Source organism: Neoarius graeffei, chromosome 5 (genome assembly GCF_027579695.1).
Source record: "Neoarius graeffei isolate fNeoGra1 chromosome 5, fNeoGra1.pri, whole genome shotgun sequence".
In the NCBI taxonomy this organism is placed as follows: domain Eukaryota; kingdom Metazoa; phylum Chordata; class Actinopteri; order Siluriformes; family Ariidae; genus Neoarius; species Neoarius graeffei.
In genome coordinates this window covers 19,901,755-19,924,361 of record NC_083573.1, presented here as the reverse complement: position 1 = coordinate 19,924,361, position 22,607 = coordinate 19,901,755, and the positions used below count along the sequence as shown (strand labels likewise).

The 22,607-nt window shown below is 39.6% G+C and overlaps 1 protein-coding gene across 3 annotated transcripts in view; it reads right to left on the bottom strand.

The window, feature by feature from the left end:
• The window catches only part of taf2 (TAF2 RNA polymerase II, TATA box binding protein (TBP)-associated factor), a 181,704-nt gene that overhangs the window by 41,543 nt on the left and 117,554 nt on the right, over positions 1–22,607 (bottom strand). For all 3 annotated transcript variants that reach the window (XM_060921386.1, XM_060921387.1, XM_060921388.1), the window contains one exon: positions 15,022–15,161. In XM_060921386.1, the coding sequence (XP_060777369.1) occupies positions 15,022–15,161 (140 nt within the window). The remainder of the gene's footprint in view (positions 1–15,021; positions 15,162–22,607) is intronic.

The window sequence follows — 22,607 nt, the reverse complement described above, 5'->3', positions numbered from 1 at the left end:
TATGAAATATTTTTTTTAGAATTTTTCTAACACATTTTTAGGAATGTCTTTATGAAGACTTTTGGTTAATTATGCCATAACCATATTTCTATTGGCATTTTATGGTAATAATCACAAAAACCCATGTAAAAAATCCTGTCCCACATTTTTATGTCACTACCGAAACATTCTACACTTTAGCCCATATTATGACACAGCCTTAAACCACACCCTTACATTTTGGATCAGGAAGTTAGTCTACCCTTTCTCTCCCTCATGGTGGCATGCTAAGTTCGTCAGTCAAAATATTTTGAAGTAAATTGGGTTGTAAGGTTGAAAATCAGCAGGTGACATTTCAAAATGTCACTACCAAACACAGCTTTTTAGCAAATAATCTTGATTTTTTTTTAAATTGTTTTTGCTGGTAATCTACTTTTCACTTTTGTTTCAAAGTTGAGATCCATGCTAGTTAACTTCGTACTGACTAGCATGTTAGCAGTAGGGTCAACATTAGCTTAAATTGTCACAACCGAAACAGTCACAACCGAAACATATGTTGAGGTTTTGGGTGTGACATAGTTGTTTCGGTAGTGACAAAATGGTCTGGATTTCATCATTTCATGAAATAAATACAAAACAATAGTCCATTTATAGTATTGTATTTATGATACTTATATTTCAGTCAAAAGGACTTCCTTGCATGCTAATAGTGCAAATATATTTGCTTAAATCATACAGATAGCCACAGACAGAGAGCGGAAAAATAATGCCTAAACAGAAAGCCTTAGCACAACAAATTCTTCTGGCCATTGATAGAAGACCAGATTTGGTACAAAGAAGAAAATGTGATTACACTGATCTGCCCTCCTGAGAAGATAAACACCAGGCACGTTCAGGTTAACCCTGCTGTTTATGAAGCAGTCCTGGAAAAGCTGAAATGATGTGCAGAAGTGTTGCATAGGCACAAAAACAGACACAAAAGCAGAGATCTCCATGTACTGTATAATTCTTGTGTGAACATTTCTTTATCTTAGTTCATCAGTTCAGTTCAAGGAAGTTTAAAGAAATCATAATGTATGATGAAAGGGCAGACATATACACAGACAAATATAGAAATATGGAAATAGATGCATGCTAAGCGTTACACGGACCCTGTATGATTCTAGTGTGAACATTTCTTCTGTTTACCCCATCAGTTCTAGTGTGAACATTTCTTCTGTTTACCCCATCAGTTCAGTTTAAGGAAATATAGAAGTTAGAATGTAAAATGAAACAGAGAAATACATGGACACATGTTCTGTTCATAGTATGGGAATATGTTTGTATGGTTGGTCTTTAAGACTTAGTTAAGTACAGTATCATTCTAAAGATGAACAGTAAAAGGAAAAGGTAGCCTATTTTAAACAGCTGTGACTACATTTTCTCTGGTTTTTTTTCTCTTCATGTCCCCAGGGCTCCGTAGCATATGTTTATATTTTGATTAATGTAATAAAAGATGTTACTGAAATTGTTCATATTGTCATCTTTTTTCTGACGAGTAGTGGAAATCAAGAAAATATTTGGTATCCTTCACCTAAGCTATTTTCCAGCTTGTGAAGTGCTTTTACTATGTGTTGTTGAAGGCTCTTTGTGCTATACATGTTGTTTGGTATGACCACCACTTTTAACTTGTTTACACAAAATATAAGTAGTCTAATAGTCTACAGACTCTATAGTTGTCACAACTGAAACATGGCGTCACTACCGAATATTTCATGTCACTACCGATAAATATGGATATTTAGGGAAAATAAAATATTTTTTGATAGCTGAAATGATGGGTTCATTACATATAGTTAGATAAATTATTAAACTAATGAATCCTTGGATCTGAAAGTTGTATCAGTGTTTGTATGGAATTTACAGAGAAGTATTGTTTTCAAAATGCTATTAATTTGAAGAACCACCCTTAATATTGTGTTAAAATGATATTTTTTAATTTTAGTATCCTGGAAGTTGTCTTTAAAAATCACTAGAAGTATATTTGGAATGTTAATTAAAGCAAAATCAAAATACAGTCCAAGAAACTTCATTTTTATATGAAATGATATTGTGTTTTGATTGTGACACATTTGGGGAGAGACAAAAAATGTTAAATTTGTATAAAAATTCAGTAGGGAATTAAAGTGTCCCATCAGTAGAATAATGTTCCTTAGATGTTATTGTATGCCTAAAACTACAAAGTTTGCAGGAAATAACACATTTTTTTCAAGATGTTAAAAAGTGTGAATTTGAACAAAAATTATAGAATCGCCCATATATGTGAATGGTTTGGATATTCCATCAATAACATTTTTCAATATCATCATGTCAATGTCATCACAGTCGGTAGATTTTTTTGCTCATACATGTCCCAACAATATCAACAATTTCTTTTTCTTCCACTGCTGTAAGGAACATTGAAAAAGAATTATTATCTATCAAATTGCCCAGATTTTCAACAGATGTTCCTGGATCCAGGATTTGTTCTGCTAAGATTGGTCCTACGTTTACAAAGTAATGGTTGAAACTATTAACTACCACATCCATATTATATTCATCTTTGTCATTATTAAGAAAGTCCCTTGGATAATTTATATCTCTTGACCCATTTTTTATAATACTGTTCAAAGTGCTCTAAATTACTTTTATTTCTTATCGTTTAATAATTTCTTATATTCTTTCTGAGAATCCCTTATAATATTAGTTAATTTATTTTTATATTTTTTATATCTATCCTCTGCCTCTAGTTTTCTGCTCCATGAACTCTCTATACAATGTATTTTTCTTTTTACAGGCATTTTGTAAACCTCTTGTAATCCATGGACATACTGTATGTTTGACTTTTTTATTGTATTGAACAATTGGGCAATTTTTATTATAATATATATAATTTATATTATTTTTAATGATATAAATATCCTCAAGAATTCCTCATATGCTTTATTTATGTCTTTTACTCGGTATATTTCATCCCAATTTTGTGCCAGCAAGCCATTTCTAAAAGTGTGAATTGATTCCTCTGATCTAAGTCATCTGAAAAGTTGTGTTTTCTGGTTTATTATTCCCAAATTTTGTTTCATAAACTGAGAAAACTGGTAAATGATCACTGATGTCATTTATATTTTTTAACCATATTAACATGCCATTGTTGTGTATTATGCCTGATGTCAAGACTCTCGTCTCTGCGAGCCTACCACACAGACTTAATACTTGTGTCATTTTTAGGGCATACCTAACAACCTGTGTTTTCTCTCCCCCCAATCTGTCCCTCCGAGTTACATGTCGGTCCTGGAATCGAGATGCTGACCTCTTCTGCCCCTCGGACCTGCTTGATCCATCCTGGTGCCCTGTGTCTGGTGGGAGTCTCATCGCATCGCTCCTGTGGAGGATGGCCCAACGAGGACAGTTGAAAGTTACACCTGGAGGACGCTCTGGACTCTTACAGTAATGCTTTTATGGCTGAGGACTACAGTTGACTTACTAACTTTAGGACTGCAGTTGTCATGAACAGTTTTGCACTCAAGTTTCCATCAGTGAAGAGTTACAACATCAACGAAACTGTCTTCATGTTAAAACTGTTAATATTATAGTCAGGCTGTCTGTTGTTGCCCAAATGAGGATGAGTTCCCTTTTGAGTCTGGTTCCTCTCGAGGTTTCTTCCTCATGTCGTCTGAGGGAGTTTTTCCTTGCCACCGTCGCTGCAGGCTTGCTCATTGGGGATACATTAGGGATAAAATTAGCTCATGTTTTAAGTCGTTCAAATTTTGTAAAGCTGCTTTGCGACAATGTTTATTGTTAAAAGCGCTATACAAATAAACTTGACTTATCAATAGTCCACTTACTAAATGGTCATTAAAACTGTTAGTGCATATATTGTCTATGAGGGTGGCTCCGTGTGAGGTGATTCTGCTGGGTCTAGTAATTTTTGGGAATAAGGCCATACTGTACATTGTGTTGATAAAATTGCCTGTCATTTTGTGTTATTTGGATTGAGCAGGTCAATATTGAAGTCTCCGCATATGAAGACTGTTTTGTGACTCACTTTTGAAAACATTTCCTCTATCCAGTTATTGAAGGGCTCAATACTAGAATCTGGAGCTGTATATATACACACAGCTAACAATTACATTATGTTTCTCTCTGCAAATTTCAACTGTTATGCATTCCAGTATGTTGTCAATTACGGTTGATATACTTTCCATCACATTGAATTTCAAGTCCCTATCCACAAAAATATGGCCACTCCCCCTCCACTCTTGTTTTGTCTATTTATGTAGTTGAATTCATAGCCCTCCAGCTCAAAGTCCGTGCCTTTGATGTTATGTATCCAAGTTTCAGATATTGCTATGATGCTGAACGGATGCAAAAACTGATGCACTGTAGATATTCCTTGATGACATTGAAATTTGCATACATGCTTCTGCTATTGAAGTGGATAATTGAGAGTTTGCCATCTGCTTTAACCCATTGACGCCTGAAATGCCTGCAAAAAAAGGTCTGCAAATGCCTAAGCCAGTTTTTAGAAAAGGTCCCCATCTGCCTGAGGGTTTTCTGAAATAAAAATAATTAATTGAAAACGCCTATGAAAAATTCAATATCTCAGCCTCTGAAGCACATACTCTAAAGACATGAAATAAGTTGCATTTAAAAGATAAAATTCTCTGCTTTTATTGGATCATGCTCATTCAGCATTAACACTAACACATTTGTTAACACATAGATGAGTCTTGAAAATAATGACAAATCAACAATGCTGCGTTATGCAGCAACCGGCATTTGGGGCAATGTTGCGTTATGCAACAACCGGCGCTAGGGGCAATGCTGCGTGACGCAGCATCTGGCGTCAATGGGTTAATGCTCCAATTGAACTGTTCATCAGTATAATAACAGCAGTTGTTGTTAATGGCAGAGAAGAAATTATTGTCCGGGTCTATGTCATATTCCAAATCCTGTGATTTGTAATCAGTGTACTCAAACGATTTTAGTTTCAGTAAATCCTGTTCTGTAATCCTCTGAGATGTGTGGTTTATGGTCCCGCTCATGATGGTCACTGATACTTTTCCAGGTCCTCGATGTTTTTCACAACCAATATTTTGGCCTCCTCAGGTGTACCGTTTAGTTTAATAAACACTTTATGCAGAAATATAGAAAATTCTAAAGGGTTCACAAACTGTCAAGCACCACTGTGTGTGTGTGTGTGTATATATATATATATATATATATATATATATATATATATATACACACACACACACACATACAGTGGTGCTTGACAGTTTGTGAACCCTTTAGAATTTTCTATATATATTCATAGCCCTCCAGCTCAAAGTCCGTGCCTTTGACGTTATGTATCCAAGTTTCAGATATTGCTATGATGCTGAACGGATGCGAAAACTGATGTAGATATTCCTTGATGACACTGAAATTTGCATACATGCTTCTGCTATTGAAGTGGATAATTGAGAGTTTGCCATCTGCTTTAATGCTCCAATTGAACTGTTCATCAGTGTAATAACAGCAGTTGTTAATATATTTTCTCATACATACATACACATTATATATCACATATACACACATATATATATATATATATACACACACACACACACACACACACATATATATATATATATATATATATATATATATATATATATATATATATATACACACACACACACATATATATATATATATACACATATATACACATACATATATATATATATATATATATATATATATATATATATATACACACACACACACACACACACACACACACACACACACAGTATGTATAATTTTTACCCCTTGTTGATTTCAGAAAACCCAAAGAAAATTAAAACTTGTGTCCCAAATTCTAGTGTTTTTTTATTTAAATTAAGGATGTATACTGTACATTCTGCCACAGAAAAAGAACTTAAAGAAATTACTGAAAGCCCAAATATTGCCATGACATTCATATCCAAGATGACATTCATGTCACTGCATGTAAACTTCTGACCACAACTGTACATAAAGTTATATATTCACAGGAACAAAGCAGACCACCAGTATCAGAGACGGAACCAGAAAATCTAAAGTGGAATGAGCCAAGAAGGGAAGGTAGGGATGTGGTGGTAAGAGTAACTCCAATGGCTGTTCAGGTGCAGGGAAGCACTACATGGTATCATCTTAACCATTGTACTAGAGAGTTTCTAGACAGGCCTTACCAAGAGATCAACCTCAAGATGAAGGAACACCTGAAGATACAGCAGGTGAAGCCAATAAGGAGAAACCCTCAAACTCTGGAGATGAAGAGTCATCTGGAGTTCTCCCTGGTGAACAAGAGAGACCTCCAGACAACCAGAGCCGGAAGAACTATGTGAAGACCCAGACGAAGATAATGCAGACACCAGAGAATCTGACACCCTAGCTATGAGATTGACTGGCAAATCCTGTACCAGATTATATGAAAGATGACTGTAGTAACACAGTAGCAGTAACACTAAGAATTCAAAGGAGTCAGTTATTGAAGCCAAAACCGAAGCTGCACAAATGTAAAATTAACAAATTGAAAACCTGATCAATGATTTTAACGATAAACAGTTATTTTGATTTCTAATCAGCATGATGTAAAGTGCATAGGGTGAGCTGCTGAACCCAGGTGCTGAGAGCATTATCGTGCTAAAAAGCAGGTAGAGCGGGAATTTTTTGCCTCATAACATCAGGCTATAAAGAGAGGTTTTTTCGCCCACTCCTGGGGAATGAGTGAACCTTTCTGTCACTCAGATTCTTTTATTTTGTTTTATTTACTCAAATTAGTATGTTGACCAAATTAAGGGGATCATAACAGTAAAAATTGTGAAATCCATATTGTCAAAAATTGTGATTTTTTTAAATTTTGTGTGTGTGTAAACTTTTTGTTTTGTCACTTGAGGAATATCCCAATCTTTAGCTGCGATTTTTGTTTTAGTCACTAGAGTCTGACTTTACAGTCAGAAAGGGGGGAATGTGGTGATTTTATATCCTAAATGTAACCATGCACACATGCCTTGATGTCATCATTCAAGCAATAATTTGGTTTATGATTGTATTTTGATTCATATGTAATATCACACACATACACTGAATTCATCTTATGCTGATTACCGGTATATATTAATTCAAAGCCAAGTATGTTGATTTTCGGGAAATAATAAATGAAGTTAATTCTATTAAAAGTAATAATAAATTGATTTATGAATGACCGTAAAATACAGTAAAGACACTGAGATTGCTTATACCGAAAGGTTGTTTTCTGCTAAATCACAGGCCTATTTGAAAAGTGTATTATTCTAATTCCAGTGCCTGCAGCATTATCATATGCTGTAACAAGTGAGCCAAGGCCATGTTGAATTGAGCACTTGTTCATTCTGGAGTGTTTTGCATGCTAATGTAATACATTTTATCAAGCTATTCTGAATCGGGTATTGTTACAACACAAGTTCTACAGCTACAATGTGCATCATTTTTTTTTTTTAATCCTATGTTAGACTGGCCAAGGCCATGATTATACCCTATCGAGTGTTGTGCTCATTTGCACCTGCAACCTGTATCGATCTTCAAGGTGATTTGACTTCAGTCATTTTGAATCATGTATTGTATGCTCTGAATGCTGTGTTGTTCACAACGTATCACTTCTTATCATATATTTTGATTCTTTCTGAATGGACTGTTTAGACTGGAAAATTTGGCTCAGTTGATATAAAATACGAGAAGCATGAGATGTACTGCCCAATAGAAAATGTTGAAGTTGTATGACATGATGTGTTAGCCAATGAGATTATGTGTATACACTGTTTATTTTGAAACGGTATAAAAATGAGAACTTTGTGATCGAGCCGGTTCACTCAGCAGACCAAACTTGGCTTTTGTTAATTGATATAATAAAAGTCTAAACTTTTCTGCAACCTCTTTGACTTTAAATCATTTTTGTTTGGGAGAGTTTAAGTTTTGAGAGTTGCCACAACAGGGTCTCATTAAGAGCCGGCGCAAAATCCGGCTACGATCAGCCTGGCACTGGTTAGTTTTCAAAGTTCATCAACCAACAATGCTAGTTGATTTCCTATTTTCCCAAGACCTTTTCTTTCCAACCATAGTTGGCCGTCGTCATTTTCACATTCGTTTACACTTTTTACTGTGTTTATGTACTCATGGCGGCTTTATGGCCTTGACCTTCAATCACATCAGCTACACTGTATGAAAGCTTGATGCTGACTGGCTGCTTGTTTCGGCAATGTTGGAGCACCAGAAAGCTCGCTTCCGATTTACTACAGTTTAAAAAAACAAAAAACGACAAAAAAAAAACAACCTTGTCCAGATTTTTTCCAAGTTTGGCAAGAAATGTGCCCAAATAAGGAGATATCAGTAAACAAATAACTACTCTGATGAAAGAGTAATGACCATAAATCTTGAACAGGATGAATTTCTAGTTGGTCTGTTGCTAGGTTAAGGTAAATAGGTATTAGAGGTCTGCGCGGGTCGGATTTTTCAGTCCTGCTCCCGCCCGCATTGTGCAGTCACGCTCCCGCCCGCAAAGAATTATGATTTTCAGTCCCGCTCCCGCCCACAAAAAATTTATGATTTTCAGTCCCGCTCCCGCCATATTTTGTCCCGCTCCCGCCCGCAAATCCCGCATGATGCAGACGTTCGCGTTATTTCTCAGGAAAGTTCTTGTCTTGACACAGCGTGATGGTGCCCCGCCCCCTACTTTGAGTGGATTTGAGCATAAATATCTACAGCTCACGTTCACGTTTGTTATTATTTACCTTGTTTCTGAATTCAGCATGTAGTGTCTCTAATAATAATAATTAGTGCTGTCAAGTGATTAAAATATTTAATCACGAATCGCACATTTTTATCACATGAGAAACCATTGTAATTCTCTGATCAGCATAAAAAAGTGAATGGGCTTGCTTTGTACCAATGGTGTTTTTTTTTTTAATTGCAAAGCAGAGCTAGCAAGAGGAGTGAACTTCACTCTTCTTCCACTTCACTCAATGAAGTGATTTACTGCTTGAGTTAGTCTACAGCTCTAATCAGAGAGACAGGTTACACAGTGACGGTAGGCTTGACATGCTTGATTATAATATAAAGTATACTATTATATTAACTTTAAGTTGTTCGTTGATAAATATTGCATTGAATCTGATCTTTACTGTTTCATCTCACTTAACACATTTCGTACTTTTACACTTTTTCTGCCTGTTGATGCGTCGCGCTGTCCAATCAGAGGCGGCCAAATTTGCATATTACAGGAAGGATTTCTGGGATAGCATTGAGTTTACAGACGCTGTCTTCTTAAAACTGAATAAATATTTAAAAAGAGCCAAATGAGCCAGTCTTTTGAACGGCTCTTTTCAAAGAACGGATCACAAAGATGCGGATCCCATCAAAGAGCCATAAATCCCATCTCTACTAGTTTCAAAAGCTTATGAAAAACCTACATCATGTCACAGAGCGTTAATCTCACGATAAAAAAAATTATCGCCGTTAAAATTGAGTCAAGTTAACGCGATAATAACGCGACATTTTTTACAGCAATAATAATAATAATAAAAATAAAAGACAGGCGAGCATGTAATTCCAAGTGGAAATTTGGTATATTTATTGTTCAGCCATACAAAACATTAGGCTAACCCAGTTTACATTTGTTAAGCATTTCTAACTAGAATATCCTATAGAATACCCTATAAGCATAGCATATATAAATGTTATAACAAAACACAGTCCTAGCCTACAACAACAAAAAATCGACAGTATAGGCTACTGTAGACATTATAGGGCTATGGTTGCACATTTCTAAAACTATTTGGGCTTGAGCCTCCGTGCAAGTGTTAAACTCAATATAACATAGCTGACCTTGTTTGAATATGAATAAGAAAAATGAGAAAATCAAACGCAGGTAAACGAAACAACTAAACCTATTGCTTAGGATATCGGGTTCTTTGAACAGCTATGGAGAAACAGCAAATTGTTCACTGTTGAGGGCTTCAACATACTGCGCCTTTCCTCCAGTATGCGACCACATATGCTGAACGCGCGCTCGGATGGTGCGCTGGAACCTGGAATGGCCAGTACATGCCGTGCCAGTTTGGCAAGTGTGGGAAAGTCTGCTGATTTCCATCCGCGTCGTACACGAGTGAGAACGACTTCCAAATGCCCGATTTCAGGACTCTTGAGTTTTTAACGATAAATGTACCTCTTTTTAAACCAGCACTTACTTTTGAAGCACTGTGAGATTCAGTAAAGGACCTCTGCTCTTCTGCCATGATCGGAGATCTCAAACACGGAAGAGGAAAAGAATCGAGAAACGAACGAGAGATATTTATCCTCTCCTGGATCAGAATCAGAATTCTGATGACCAGCTCATCTAAGGTGTCATTGAGGCATCATGTTAGTGTGGGTCACTGGAGGCTGGGTGTGAACGGCGAGTCATTAGAGTGATCAAAGGATTTCCTGTTAGGGTGATCAATGGCAAATTTAAGATGTCATTCCTCACTCAATCTGGCAATCTGACTCTCTCTGCAAATTTAAGCATCTTCAAATTTTTTTATTAATGCCAAATAAAATATCCAGCACAAATTATATATGATAGACATAAATTAATAATTTATAAATTTTATTTCAAACACGTTTTTAGTTAGCGGGACTGCAGCTTATCACCGCTCCCGCCCGCGCCGCATATGTGCACTCCCGCTCCCACCCGTGCGCGCATATGTGCACTTCCGGTCCCGCCCGCAATGAGCTTTCAAAATTTGTCCCGCGCCGCACTGCTTTGCGGCGGGTCCCGCGGGAGTGCAGGGCTCTTATGGGTATCTATTTGTGTCTCCTTGTTAAGTGTTTTTGTTTTTTTTTTTGCTAGTCAGTAGTTTTTATTTTTTAGACTAGTCAGTCAGTACTCATGGAAAATAGATAACAGTTGCAGTAGCTGCTATATGTATTCTGTTCTCTGAACAGAGCTTGCCCCCTCTGAACAGCCTTCCCTGCTTTAATCATGCTATTTCTAGTTTTCAGGTTTGATCTGGAACATAGGTTCCAGATCAAATCTGAACTCAGACGCTATGCTTTAGATGTTTAGTAATAAACACCCATAAAATAGCAATAAAAATTATCATTATCAGCAGTGAAAATGGGGCCTAGAATGCGCCAGAGAGCATCTAAAAATTTAAAATGCTCTGGGGGAGGCCCCCCAGACACACCGGGTGCATTGCTACACATGCATTGCTCCACCCCCTACTTCCTTCTTTCCACCCCTGCTTCATTCTTAATGAAACCCTGGTCGATATTTGAATTAAGAAGAAGAAACCTGTCACATGCACACTTCAAGCACAGTGAAATTCATCCTCTGCATTTAACCCATCTGAAGCAGTGAACACATGCACACACACAGAGCAGTGGGCAGCCACACCAGAGCGCCCGGGGAGCAGTCAGAGGTCAGGTACCTTGCTCAAGGACAAGTTAGATATTGTATAATACAGATATTTTAGACATATTGTATACAATATAAGTATTGTATATTATAGTTATTGTAGATTGTATATTTACAACCCCGATTCCAAAAAAGTTGGGACAAAGTACAAATTGTAAATAAAAATGGAATGCAATGATATGGAAGTTTCAAAATTCCATATTTTATTCAGAATAGAACATAGATGACATATCAAATGTTTAAACTGAGAAAATGTATCATTTAAAGAGAAAAATTAGGTGATTTTAAATTTCATGACAACACCACATCTCAAAAAAGTTGGGACAAGGCCATGTTTACCACTGTGAGACATCCCCTTTTCTCTTTACAACAGTCTGTAAACGTCTGGGGACTGAGGAGACAAGTTGCTCAAGTTTAGGGATAGGAATGTTAACCCATTCTTGTCTAATGTAGGATTCTAGTTGCTCAACTGTCTTAGGTCTTTTTTGTCGTATCTTCCGTTTTATGATGCGCCAAATGTTTTCTATGGGTGAAAGATCTGGACTGCAGGCTGGCCAGTTCAGTACCCGGACCCTTCTTCTACGCAGCCATGATGCTGTAATTGATGCAGTATATGGTTTGGCATTGTCATGTTGGAAAATGCAAGGTCTTCCCTGAAAGAGACGTCGTCTGGATGGGAGCAGATGTTGCTCTCGAACCTGGATATACCTTTCAGCATTGATGGTGTCTTTCCAGATGTGTAAGCTGCCCATGCCACACGCACTAATGCAACCCCATACCATCAGAGACGCAGGCTTCTGAACTCAGCGCTGATAACTTGGGTCGTCCTTCTCCTCTTTAGTCCGAATGACACGGCATCCCTGATTTCCATAAAGAACTTCAAATTTTGATTCGTCTGACCACAGAACAGTTTTCCACTTTGCCACAGTCCATTTTAAATGAGACTTGGCCCAGAGAAGACGTCTGCGCTTCTGGATCATGTTTAGATACAGCTTCTTCTTTGAACTATAGAGTTTTAGCTGACAACGGCGGATGGCACGGTGAATTGTGTTCACAGATAATGTTCTCTGGAAATATTCCTGAGCCCATTTTGTGATTTCCAATACATAAGCATGCCTGTATGTGATGCAGTGCCGTCTAAGGGCCCGAAGATCACGGGCACCCAGTATGGTTTTCCGGCCTTGACCCTTACGCACAGAGATTCTTCCAGATTCTCTGAATCTTTTGATGATGATATGCACTGTAGATGATGATATGTTCAAACTCTTTGCAATTTTACACTGTCGAACTCCTTTTTGATATTGCTCCACTATTTGTTGGTGCAGAATTAGGGGGATTGGTGATCCTCTTCCCGTCTTTACTTCTGAGAGCCGCTGCCACTCCAAGATGCTCTTTTTATACCCAGTCATGTTAATGACCTATTGCCAATTGACCTAATGAGTTGCAATTTGGTCCTCCAGCTGTTCCTTTTTTGTACCTTTAACTTTTCCAGCCTCTTATTGCCCCTGTCCCAACTTTTTTGAGATGTGTTGCTGTCATGAAATTTCAAATGAGCCAATATTTGGTATGACATTTCAAAATGTCTCACTTTTGACATCATATATGTCGTCTATGTTCTATTGTGAACACACTATCAGTTTTTGAGATTTGTATATTATTGCATTCCGTTTTTATTTACAATTTGTACTTTGTCCCAACTTTTTTTGGAATCGGGGTTGTACTTATATTGTGTAATGTCCATATTGTCCATAAAATTAACCCCCCCGGTAGAGAGACATCAACTGCCGGAACCAAATTCCTTGTGTGCGTCAAGATACTTGGCCAGTAAACATGATTCTGAACAAATAAACAAATGAACGAATTAATGAAATAAATAATCCTCTGAAATTCCAAGTGTTGTACTTGGACACTGTACCATGGCATGCTAACATTCACCCTGTGCCACAGCTTTGCATTTCTCACATTATGATTGGCCATCAGCCACAGCATTCCAAGGCCACATTCTGCAAGGTAGGAACATCGATGCATCTTCTGCACACTGTTGAATCCTGAACTCCAACAGTATCAATAGTACAGCCAACATTGAGAACTAATGGCAATTTCGTTATATTATTCTGCTAGATGTTTAGTTAGCTGGTTTGTAAGCAAGCTATCCCTGTGTATGTGGTTCAATTAAAAAAAAGTTCAAACATCAAAAATACCTTCGATACACATCACTGATGATCAGTAGATGTATCTCAAGATGAGAATAAAAATAAAATAGAACATAAGGTTGAAAACTACCCTAAAGAGGTCAAAGTTAGGACACTCAGTCCTCCTCTTTCCAAACGACCCAAAGCTTTCGGGTTTTGTTGGGTTTTCAGCTTCGTTTTTCGCATAAAACCTAACCGGCAATTTGTCTAGGCATCTATAAACTTTAAATGTTGTTTTGACTTGAGTAAAACTTAACAGTTTTTTTTTTTAATTTGCACGAGAGGCCATCTACAGTCCCATTAATAAAAAGGGGAGCAGTGTGTGTGGTCTGCTGATGAATGACATGGGCTATGTTTAAGACAATAATGAATGCTGTCATAAATACGAAGAAAAAAAAGCATAAAAATGCATCTAGTCCATGTGCAATTATGATAAAATATCTACACATGCATAGTGTGTATGTAATATACATTTTTCATGCACAAGAGTCTCTACAGTTTACACAGAATGGTGTGAAAAACAGTGTGGAAACCGTGGGAGCAAACACCTTGACAGCAGAGGTCAGTGAGGAAAGGCCACACTGGTTCAGGCAAACAGGAAAGCTGTGGTAACTCAAATTACCACTCTTTGCAATTGTGATGAGGAGAAAAGCATCTCAGAATGCACAGTGTCAATTTTTTATTTGAGGAAAAAAACCATTCGCCCAATTGATTGGTATTTTTCCAGTCTGTAATAGCCCAAAGTCACTGAAGGGACATTTTTCCCCCATTCTGATGTGTCATGTGAACTGAAGCTATTGACTTGAATGAGTGATTTAATGCATTGTGCTGCTGTTGCATGATTGACGATTGGATAACTGCATGAAAGTGCCGAGGTACGTTTTCCTATTATAGTGGCATGGTCAAGGGAAAGGAGGTGGGTTGAAGCAGAGAACATGATTATTCTCACCTTTGTGTAATTACGGCCAGTCTACTTATGAGTGCTTTGTTTGTTCTTTCAGTGAATACCATACACCAGAGTGAGACAGACAGTGTTGATGGGGCTCGCACCCAACAAACACGCGCACACATGCTTGGAAACCGAATTGAACTTGAATGAGACAAAAGCTACTCAGTTGAGACACTGTTTGATTTGCATTTTCTGGTAAGCTGTGGAAAGCACACTGCAAAGTACTTGTGGGGAAAAATAAAGCAAGCCCCATCAAAGTCTGCCTATCTCCTTCCTATACACTCACACTGGGTTCTACAAGTGGCCAATGAGTGTAGTTCAGTACGTTGCAAAGCAATGTCATGTGTTAGTAAATGCATAGTATGCAAATCCATCATGTACTTCATGCTCTGATTGAATAGCAAGTTGGAAATAAAAAGGAAAACCTCTTGTATAGTCGACCACAGCTTCAAGTGCAGCGACTCTCACATCCACAAAATGACCATACTCCGCATAGGCTTTAAAAAGGCTCGGGTCGCTGGGTATGTGGCCGTTCTTCTGTAGCATCCTGATGGCCCGCAGACAGCTACAACAGAGAATAAGGCTGTCTTTACATGTTTACCTGAAGAAATCCAAAAGGTTTCCATCAAGTTGGACATGTTACATGCGACCCTTTTCACAAACAAAGTTCTCTCCAAGACCAAGATATTAAAAATGAAGGTGTTTAATAGGATGCTAACAGTGAGCAAAAGTAATGGTGATTATGGTGCAACGTCTAGAGATTTGAAAAAGCCTCAGTTTAAAATTATGTTCAAAAGTTCACGCTCACTGCTGATAAACTGAAGATATCCTTAAAAGAAAACCCATTTTTAAAATACAGTTATGAAGACAGATTATGATATAAACTAAAGATTTATGTGAATAATTGAAAATAAGGAGTTCACACAACCAAGATATCCATCTTCAAAAGTCAGTTTCTATGCAGAATGGACGATTTCATGGAGGCCGCTATTGAAAATATTTTAACCAATCAGAAAAATCCCCCAATTGTTTCTGGCAATGCTCTGACGTCATTTGGGCACAAGACACGCAAGCTCTGTATAAGCGAGTAAGACTTGAAGCTGCATCTGGCTGGAGATTTCATTAAAAGTTTATATGAAAAAAAATGAAATTCCATTTCTCTAACGAAAAAGTGGAGGGGGAAAGATAATACTGAAGTCACTGATAAGCAGCGAGGGAATACTGAACAGCTAATCTACTCCTATGTGACTGAACGGGGAGGTAACATTTCATATTTATATCCCCGGTACAAGTAGTGCTGTTGCGGCAGCCTCATTCTGAGGACAGTAACCTTGCTAGACAACCTACAAACAGAGCTGCATACAATCTAACTTACCTAAATCAGTCCAAGGCAAGTGCGTGAGTTTTTACATGTTCCTGGTAGCATAAGCACTCAATAGCACACTTAACATGCTCTTGACTCATTCATGAAAAACTTCCTCATCAAGACATCACCAGGTTAGCCTACCATAATTACCGTGGTAGACAGTCCAACCCCGTGGCAACACAGAAAGAGAGTAAACAGCTCGTGTGCTCGGAGCATTTTGAACAAAATCGTTTCACTCAAACAACTCGGATGCACTGGACATTAGGAATACCATACAAACCAGTGCTGAATCTAGATGCCGTTCCTACAATCTTCGGCCAAAAAGCGGACAAGACAAACAAGACAACACTGTCAATAGTCCGCAAAAGAGAAGTTCAAAGGGTAAGAAAAAACACTTTTTATGGCTTCTCTAACTTTTTTATTAAGCATGATGTTATTTTGAATTCCTTTGGGCATAAACGTAATAATTGCTGGTGCAGCTAAGCAGCTTGATGTTTGTTGGTGTCTTGCTTTGATTTAGTGTTGTAAAAAATGTCTCCGTAATGACTAAAACAACTCTATAAATATTGTTCACTTGTGTGTAACTAATTGATATGGTAATGCTTGTTTTTCATGATCATCGCCATTTGTGTGAAATACTCAAGGAAATCAGTGAAGAAACGTCACTGGCACTATGGTCTATTTTGTTGAATACGGCCGTGTATTGTAAGTGATGTCACACTTTATGGAAACCATTCGGAGTTCTTTTTGGTATACAGGAATTTGTTTGTGGAATAGCCTCTCTTGATCACTGCAGTCTAGTCAAACACATGATCATTTTAAGAAACAGATTAAACACTTTTTATGGAGTAAATTCCAAACCTAGTTTTATGATGTGTATATAACTAATTTTTAATCGTTTTGGTGCCATTTCTGTAATCTAGTTGTACTTTGTGATAATTACAGTTAGCATATATTTTTTGTTTGACTTTTTCATCATTGTTTAGACAATTTTGTCAATTTATTATTGTCTCCTATATTTTATTGTTTCCTGCTGTCATCAAGAAGACCACATTGCAAATAAAATGTATTTTATACTTTGTGTTATCCTCGGTGCTATTTATACTGTATCTTTTACATGTATGAATTATACCAAATAAATCCATACCATACCAGCAGCTCAGGTGTTTCTGGCAATATTTCCGCCTTTTTTCATACAAGTGCATCCTGCTGTAATGTTTACATGAATCCTGTACAGTAAAGCAGTGTTTGTTTACCCTCTTTCTGCATTGCCGCGGGGGATGGACTGCCGACTACGGTAATTACGGTAGACAAGCCTGGTGACGTCTTGAAGCTTTTCATGAATGAGTCGAGAGCATGCTAAGCGTGCTAACGAGTAGTAGAACACACAGTTTCAGCCTCATTTTACAGGTAAAGAGTTCAGGTTTATCCATAAGTCAGGGTTGCAGCTCATTAATACACTATTTCAGATGTATAGTGAAAAAAATTGACATTGACACTAATGTCACTATGGCGGCGCCCTGTTCGGCTGCATGGGCTCGCGACAGTTACGGTTTTCTCAATCAAAATACGCCGCCTAGTAAGTCAGTAATACCCCTCAGTAAGTTTATATATAGTCGCCAGCACTTGCTGGAATTACGATCGTCCAGTGATTTCAGCTTTGTAGACAACTACTCAGGAGTGTTTGCGTAGCCTCGGAGTGCTGCGCCAGCAAGACCCAGGGGCCTATAGTGCAGCGGACTCCCCTAGCAGCACAAGCTGACGGAGGAGTAAGCGAACCCTTATAAAATGCTGCTTCCATCAGTCTTCCTTGCTAACGTTCACTCCCTGGAGAACAAAATGGATCATCATCTGCAGCTGGAATTAACATCAAAACGAGAGTTGAGGAACTGCTGTGCTATAATTCTGACAGAGACATGGCTTAACTCTTCAATCCCGGACAATGTTGTTAGCATCGAGGGGCTAGCTACATTTCGTGCCGACAGGAGCTGCACACTAAGTGGTAAATCCCGAGGGGGTGGTTTGTGTATTTATATCAATAACAACAGTTGGTGTAAAAATGCTAAGTTTGTCTCGAGCCATTGCTCACTGGACACTGAGCTTCTAACTGTAAATTGTAGACCATTCTATCTGCCTAAGGAGTTTACTTTAGTTTCCGTTACTGCTGTGTACGTGCCCCCCAGCGCTAACACAAAGGACGCGATGAGTGGTCTCTACTGAACCATCAGTGAGCTGCAATCCGCTCACACTGAGGGCTTTTTCATTGTGGCTGGGGATTTTAACCAGGCCAACATGAAGACAGTTCTCCCTCATTTTCACCAGCATGTGGATTGTGCAACCAGGGGAGTGAACACATTAGACATGGCCTACACCAACATGAAGGATGCATTCAAAGCAGCCCCCCGCCCCCACCTTGGCTCTTCTGACCATTTATCCGTAATGCTGATCCCTGCATATAAGCCCCTGCTGATCAGAGGGAAACCTACAGTGAGGCAGGTGAGGGTGTGGTCTGAGGGGGCTATGGAGGCACTACAGGACTGTTTTGAGTGCACGGACTGGGACATGTTCAAGGAAGCTGCCACTTATAATCAACCCAACATAGAGGAGTATGCCATGTCTGTGTCAGCCTACATAAATAAATGCATGGAGGACGTCAGCAACATAAAGAGCATCACCACCCAGGCCAACCAAAAGCCCTGGATGACTTATGAAGTACGCAAGATGCTCAAGTCTGATGACGAGAAGGCACTGAGAACAGTGAGATTAGCAAAGCATGCTCATAATCAAAAAATCCAGCACTTTTTCCACGACACCACCAACACCAGGGATATGTGGAAAGGCATACGGGCCATCACAAAATACAGGATAGCCCCTCCCAAGTGTGATGATGCCGCGGACTTTCTAAATAAACTCAATAACTTCTTTGGGAGGTTTGAGGCACTAAACACTCCTGCAGTGAAAGCTGTTCCCCATCAAGATGAAAAGGCACTTTGTCTTGATACAGCAGAGGTGTGGAGGACTCTGAAGAGAGTCAACACACGAAAGGCCCCGGGCCTCAATAATATTCCTGGTCGGGTGCTCAGGGAATGTGCAGACCAGCTGGCTCAGGTTCTAATGGACATCTTTGGCTTGATCCTCACTGGATCAAGCCAAAGTCCCATCATGTTTCAAGACTGCCACCATCATCCTAGTGCCAAAAAAACCTCATCACATCACTCAATGACTACTGGCCTGTCGCACTCACTCCCATTATGAAGAAGTGCTTTGAGAGGCTGGTAAAGGAGTACATCACCTCCAAGCTTCCTCCCACATTTGACCCCTTCCAGTTTGCCTACCAGCCAAACCGCTCCACTGAAGATGCCATCTCCTCCACCTGGGCCTTGCACACCTGGAGAACACCACTCATGCGGATGCTGTCCCTAGACTTCAGTTCAGCATTCAATACCATCATTCCACAGCATCTGGTGAACAAACTGGGTCCCCTGGGCTTCAGCACCCCCCATGCAACCGGCTGCTGGACTTCCTCACTGAAAGACCACAGTCAATGCGGGTCAGACAGAACACCTCCAGTGTCATCACCCCCAGCACAGGCCCCCCTCAGGGCTGTGTCCTGAGCCCTCTGCTGTTCACTCTGATGACACATGACTGTGTCCCCAAGGCTACCAGCAACCACATTGTGAAGTTTGCGGACGACACAACAGCGATTGGCCTCATCAGGGACGATAACGACCTGGCCTAGAGAGAGGAGGTGGAGCAGCTGGTGGGCTGGTGCAGGGAAAACAACCTGATCCTGAATGTGGACAAAACTAAAGAGATCATTGCTGACTTCAGGAAAAACCAACCCAGCCACGCTCCACTTCTCCTCAACAACACGGCCGTGGTCAATAGCACCAAGTTCCTGGGGGTACACATCACAGACAACTTCACCTGGTCTGTGAACACCACGTCACTGGTCAAGAAGGCACAGCAACGTCTGCACTTCCTGCGTAGGATGAGGAGAGCCCACCTGCCCCCGCCCATCCTTACTACATTCTACAGAAGCACCATAGAGCGTGTTCTAACCAGCTGCATCTCTGTGTGGTGTGCAGGCTGCAGTGCCTCTGGCTGGAAGAATGTGAGGAGATTGGTGAGGACAGCAGAGAAAATCATTGGGACTTCTCTTCCCTCCATTCAGGACATTGCACCAAGGCGTTGCATGTCTCGAGCCAGAAACCTCATCAGTGACCCCTCACACCCTCATTATGGACTGTTCTTCCCTCTGGCCTCTGGAAAGAGGTTCCGCAGCATTAGGTGCAAGACCACCAGGTTCTGTAACAGCTTTTCCCCCCAGGTTACCAGACTGCTGAACTCCAAACCCAAACTCGAAACTTCTATTTATAACATGAACATTCCAAATTCCACAGGTCACTTTATTCTATTGCACTTTATATTTTTGCTGCTGCATAATTTAAAGGGCTCCTGACAGCAAAAAAAATATGTTAAAATTGTTAATTTCAGCCATATTGAGTTGAATAAAATGACATTTACTTCACACATCGCGCGACAGAATAGTAACAAACATCATTTTGAATGGCCCGCCACGCAGATAAATCGATATCATAGCGAGCCAACCCACGGCCGAGGAAGAAGGCGGATATGATGTCACATGCAGAACCACTGACAGACATTTTCTCAACTTCTCGTTGTTCACCAGTGCTTTGCAAGTGAATATTTTTGCATCCGAGTCGTTTATTTTGGTGAATATGCCTGCTCGTTGTGTGGCTGGATTTTGCTCAAACACCAGGGAAGCCGGGTCTAGTCTGTATCCCTTTCCCAAGGATCCCATCAGACGCAAAGAGTGGGCAAAACAAGTGCACCGGACATGGGACATGTGGACTCCCAATGACAGGTGGGCCTCTGACAGACATGTGACACTTGTTTGATTAGTTGTTGATTGATGATTTTTCGGCGTAGATCTCCATCTTGTAATGAGATATTTACTGATAAATAATAGCAATAGGTGAATTTGTTCATGAGGCCATCCTTAAAAAAAAAAATCAGTTTCCTGTCCACCGGGTGAGCAAAAAAATTTTCAGTCGGGAGGGAGGGATTTTTTTTTTTTAATTATATATGGATGGATAAGAAATTGCAATGCTGTGTTTGCTTTTTCTTTCAGTACTTTTTTTTTATTACAAAAGCAGACACATTTAATACAATATGACAGTTTAATCAACTGAAACTTGTACAAAAACTGAAAGTTAGCATTTTAAATGCTGACTGCAACATTTGCAAAACTTTTACAAAGGTACTTAAAATGTCCGACACACGGACTTTTTGTAGTTCTAAATCGACCGTTAGGCCTAGTTCGGATGAAATTACACTATTAAAATGATCACTGAATGATTTGTTTTTCTGAATCTTTACTATTTTGTTGTTCGCTAGAATACCATTTTGCGATTTCACACTTAAGCAAATGTTTGAAAACTCCGGATCTCCTTCCTTCATGGTGGCTGCCATTTTTTTGTGCCGCACGGCGCATGCGCAGAGCTGATTTGACAGGGCTTTCCACAAGCGCCAGCTGCGGCCACGCAATTAAGTCCAGCCGGCTACTTTAATGACTATTTTTGTAGTCCACAGGCTCTAAATATTAATTTTCGATTTTAATAAAATTACATGTTTATCTAACGGACTGACAATAATGTCAAACTGAACCGCACTCATTTAAGTTGTGATTTCGCGCTGTTTGTACCGATAACCACAAATTCCCCGCCGACTTCGTTGATCAGGGGAGAGTATCCGCGGCCCCGACATGCGGTGTGCGCGCGCACTCAGCGGAGGCAGTAGTGTGCGCGTGCACTCGGCGGAGACGGTATGAGCCTTAGTGGAAAGCCCTGGGAATGCGTAAATGTCAAGTTCGAGTTTAGATTTACGAGCCCGAAAAAACTGTCGAAAAACCGGCGTTAAAAAAAAAATTTCACCCGCACAAACGGCACTCACCCGGCCGGTGGACCGGAAACAGAACATTTTTAATAATGGCCCGATTCAAAGTTCTGCCACAGTTCCGCTGCAATACCGTGTTGGCTGGACCTTAGGCCTAACATGCAATTGAATTTCATCAGTTCATAGAAGTTTTTATTCTTATCAAATAAAAATGTGAGAAAATGGCCCAAATCTAAAAGACCATGAACTTTCAAGAGAGCATATTTTTTTTTAAAAGGAAATCAGTGCGGGCGGCACGGTGGTGTAGTCGTTAGCGCTGTCGCCTCACAGCAAGAAGGTCCGGGTTCGAGCCCCGTGGCCGGCGAGGGCCTTTCTGTGCGTAGTTTGCATGTTCTCCCCGTGTCCGCGTGGGTTTCCTCCGGGTGCTCCGGTTTCCCCCACAGTCCAAAGACATGCAGGTTAGGTTAACTGGTGACTCTAAATTGACCGTAGGTGTGAATGTGAATGGTTGTCTGTGTCTATATGTCAGCCCTGTGATGACCTGGCGACTTGTCCAGGGTGTACCCCACCTTTCGCCCGTAGTCAGCTGGGATAGGCTCCAGCTTGCCTGCGACCCTGTAGAAGAGGCTAAAGCGGCTAGAGATAATGAGATGAGAAATCAGTGCGGTAATATTGTCCGCATGCCCCCCCCCCCCCAGAGGACTAGATCTATTATTATTATATTAC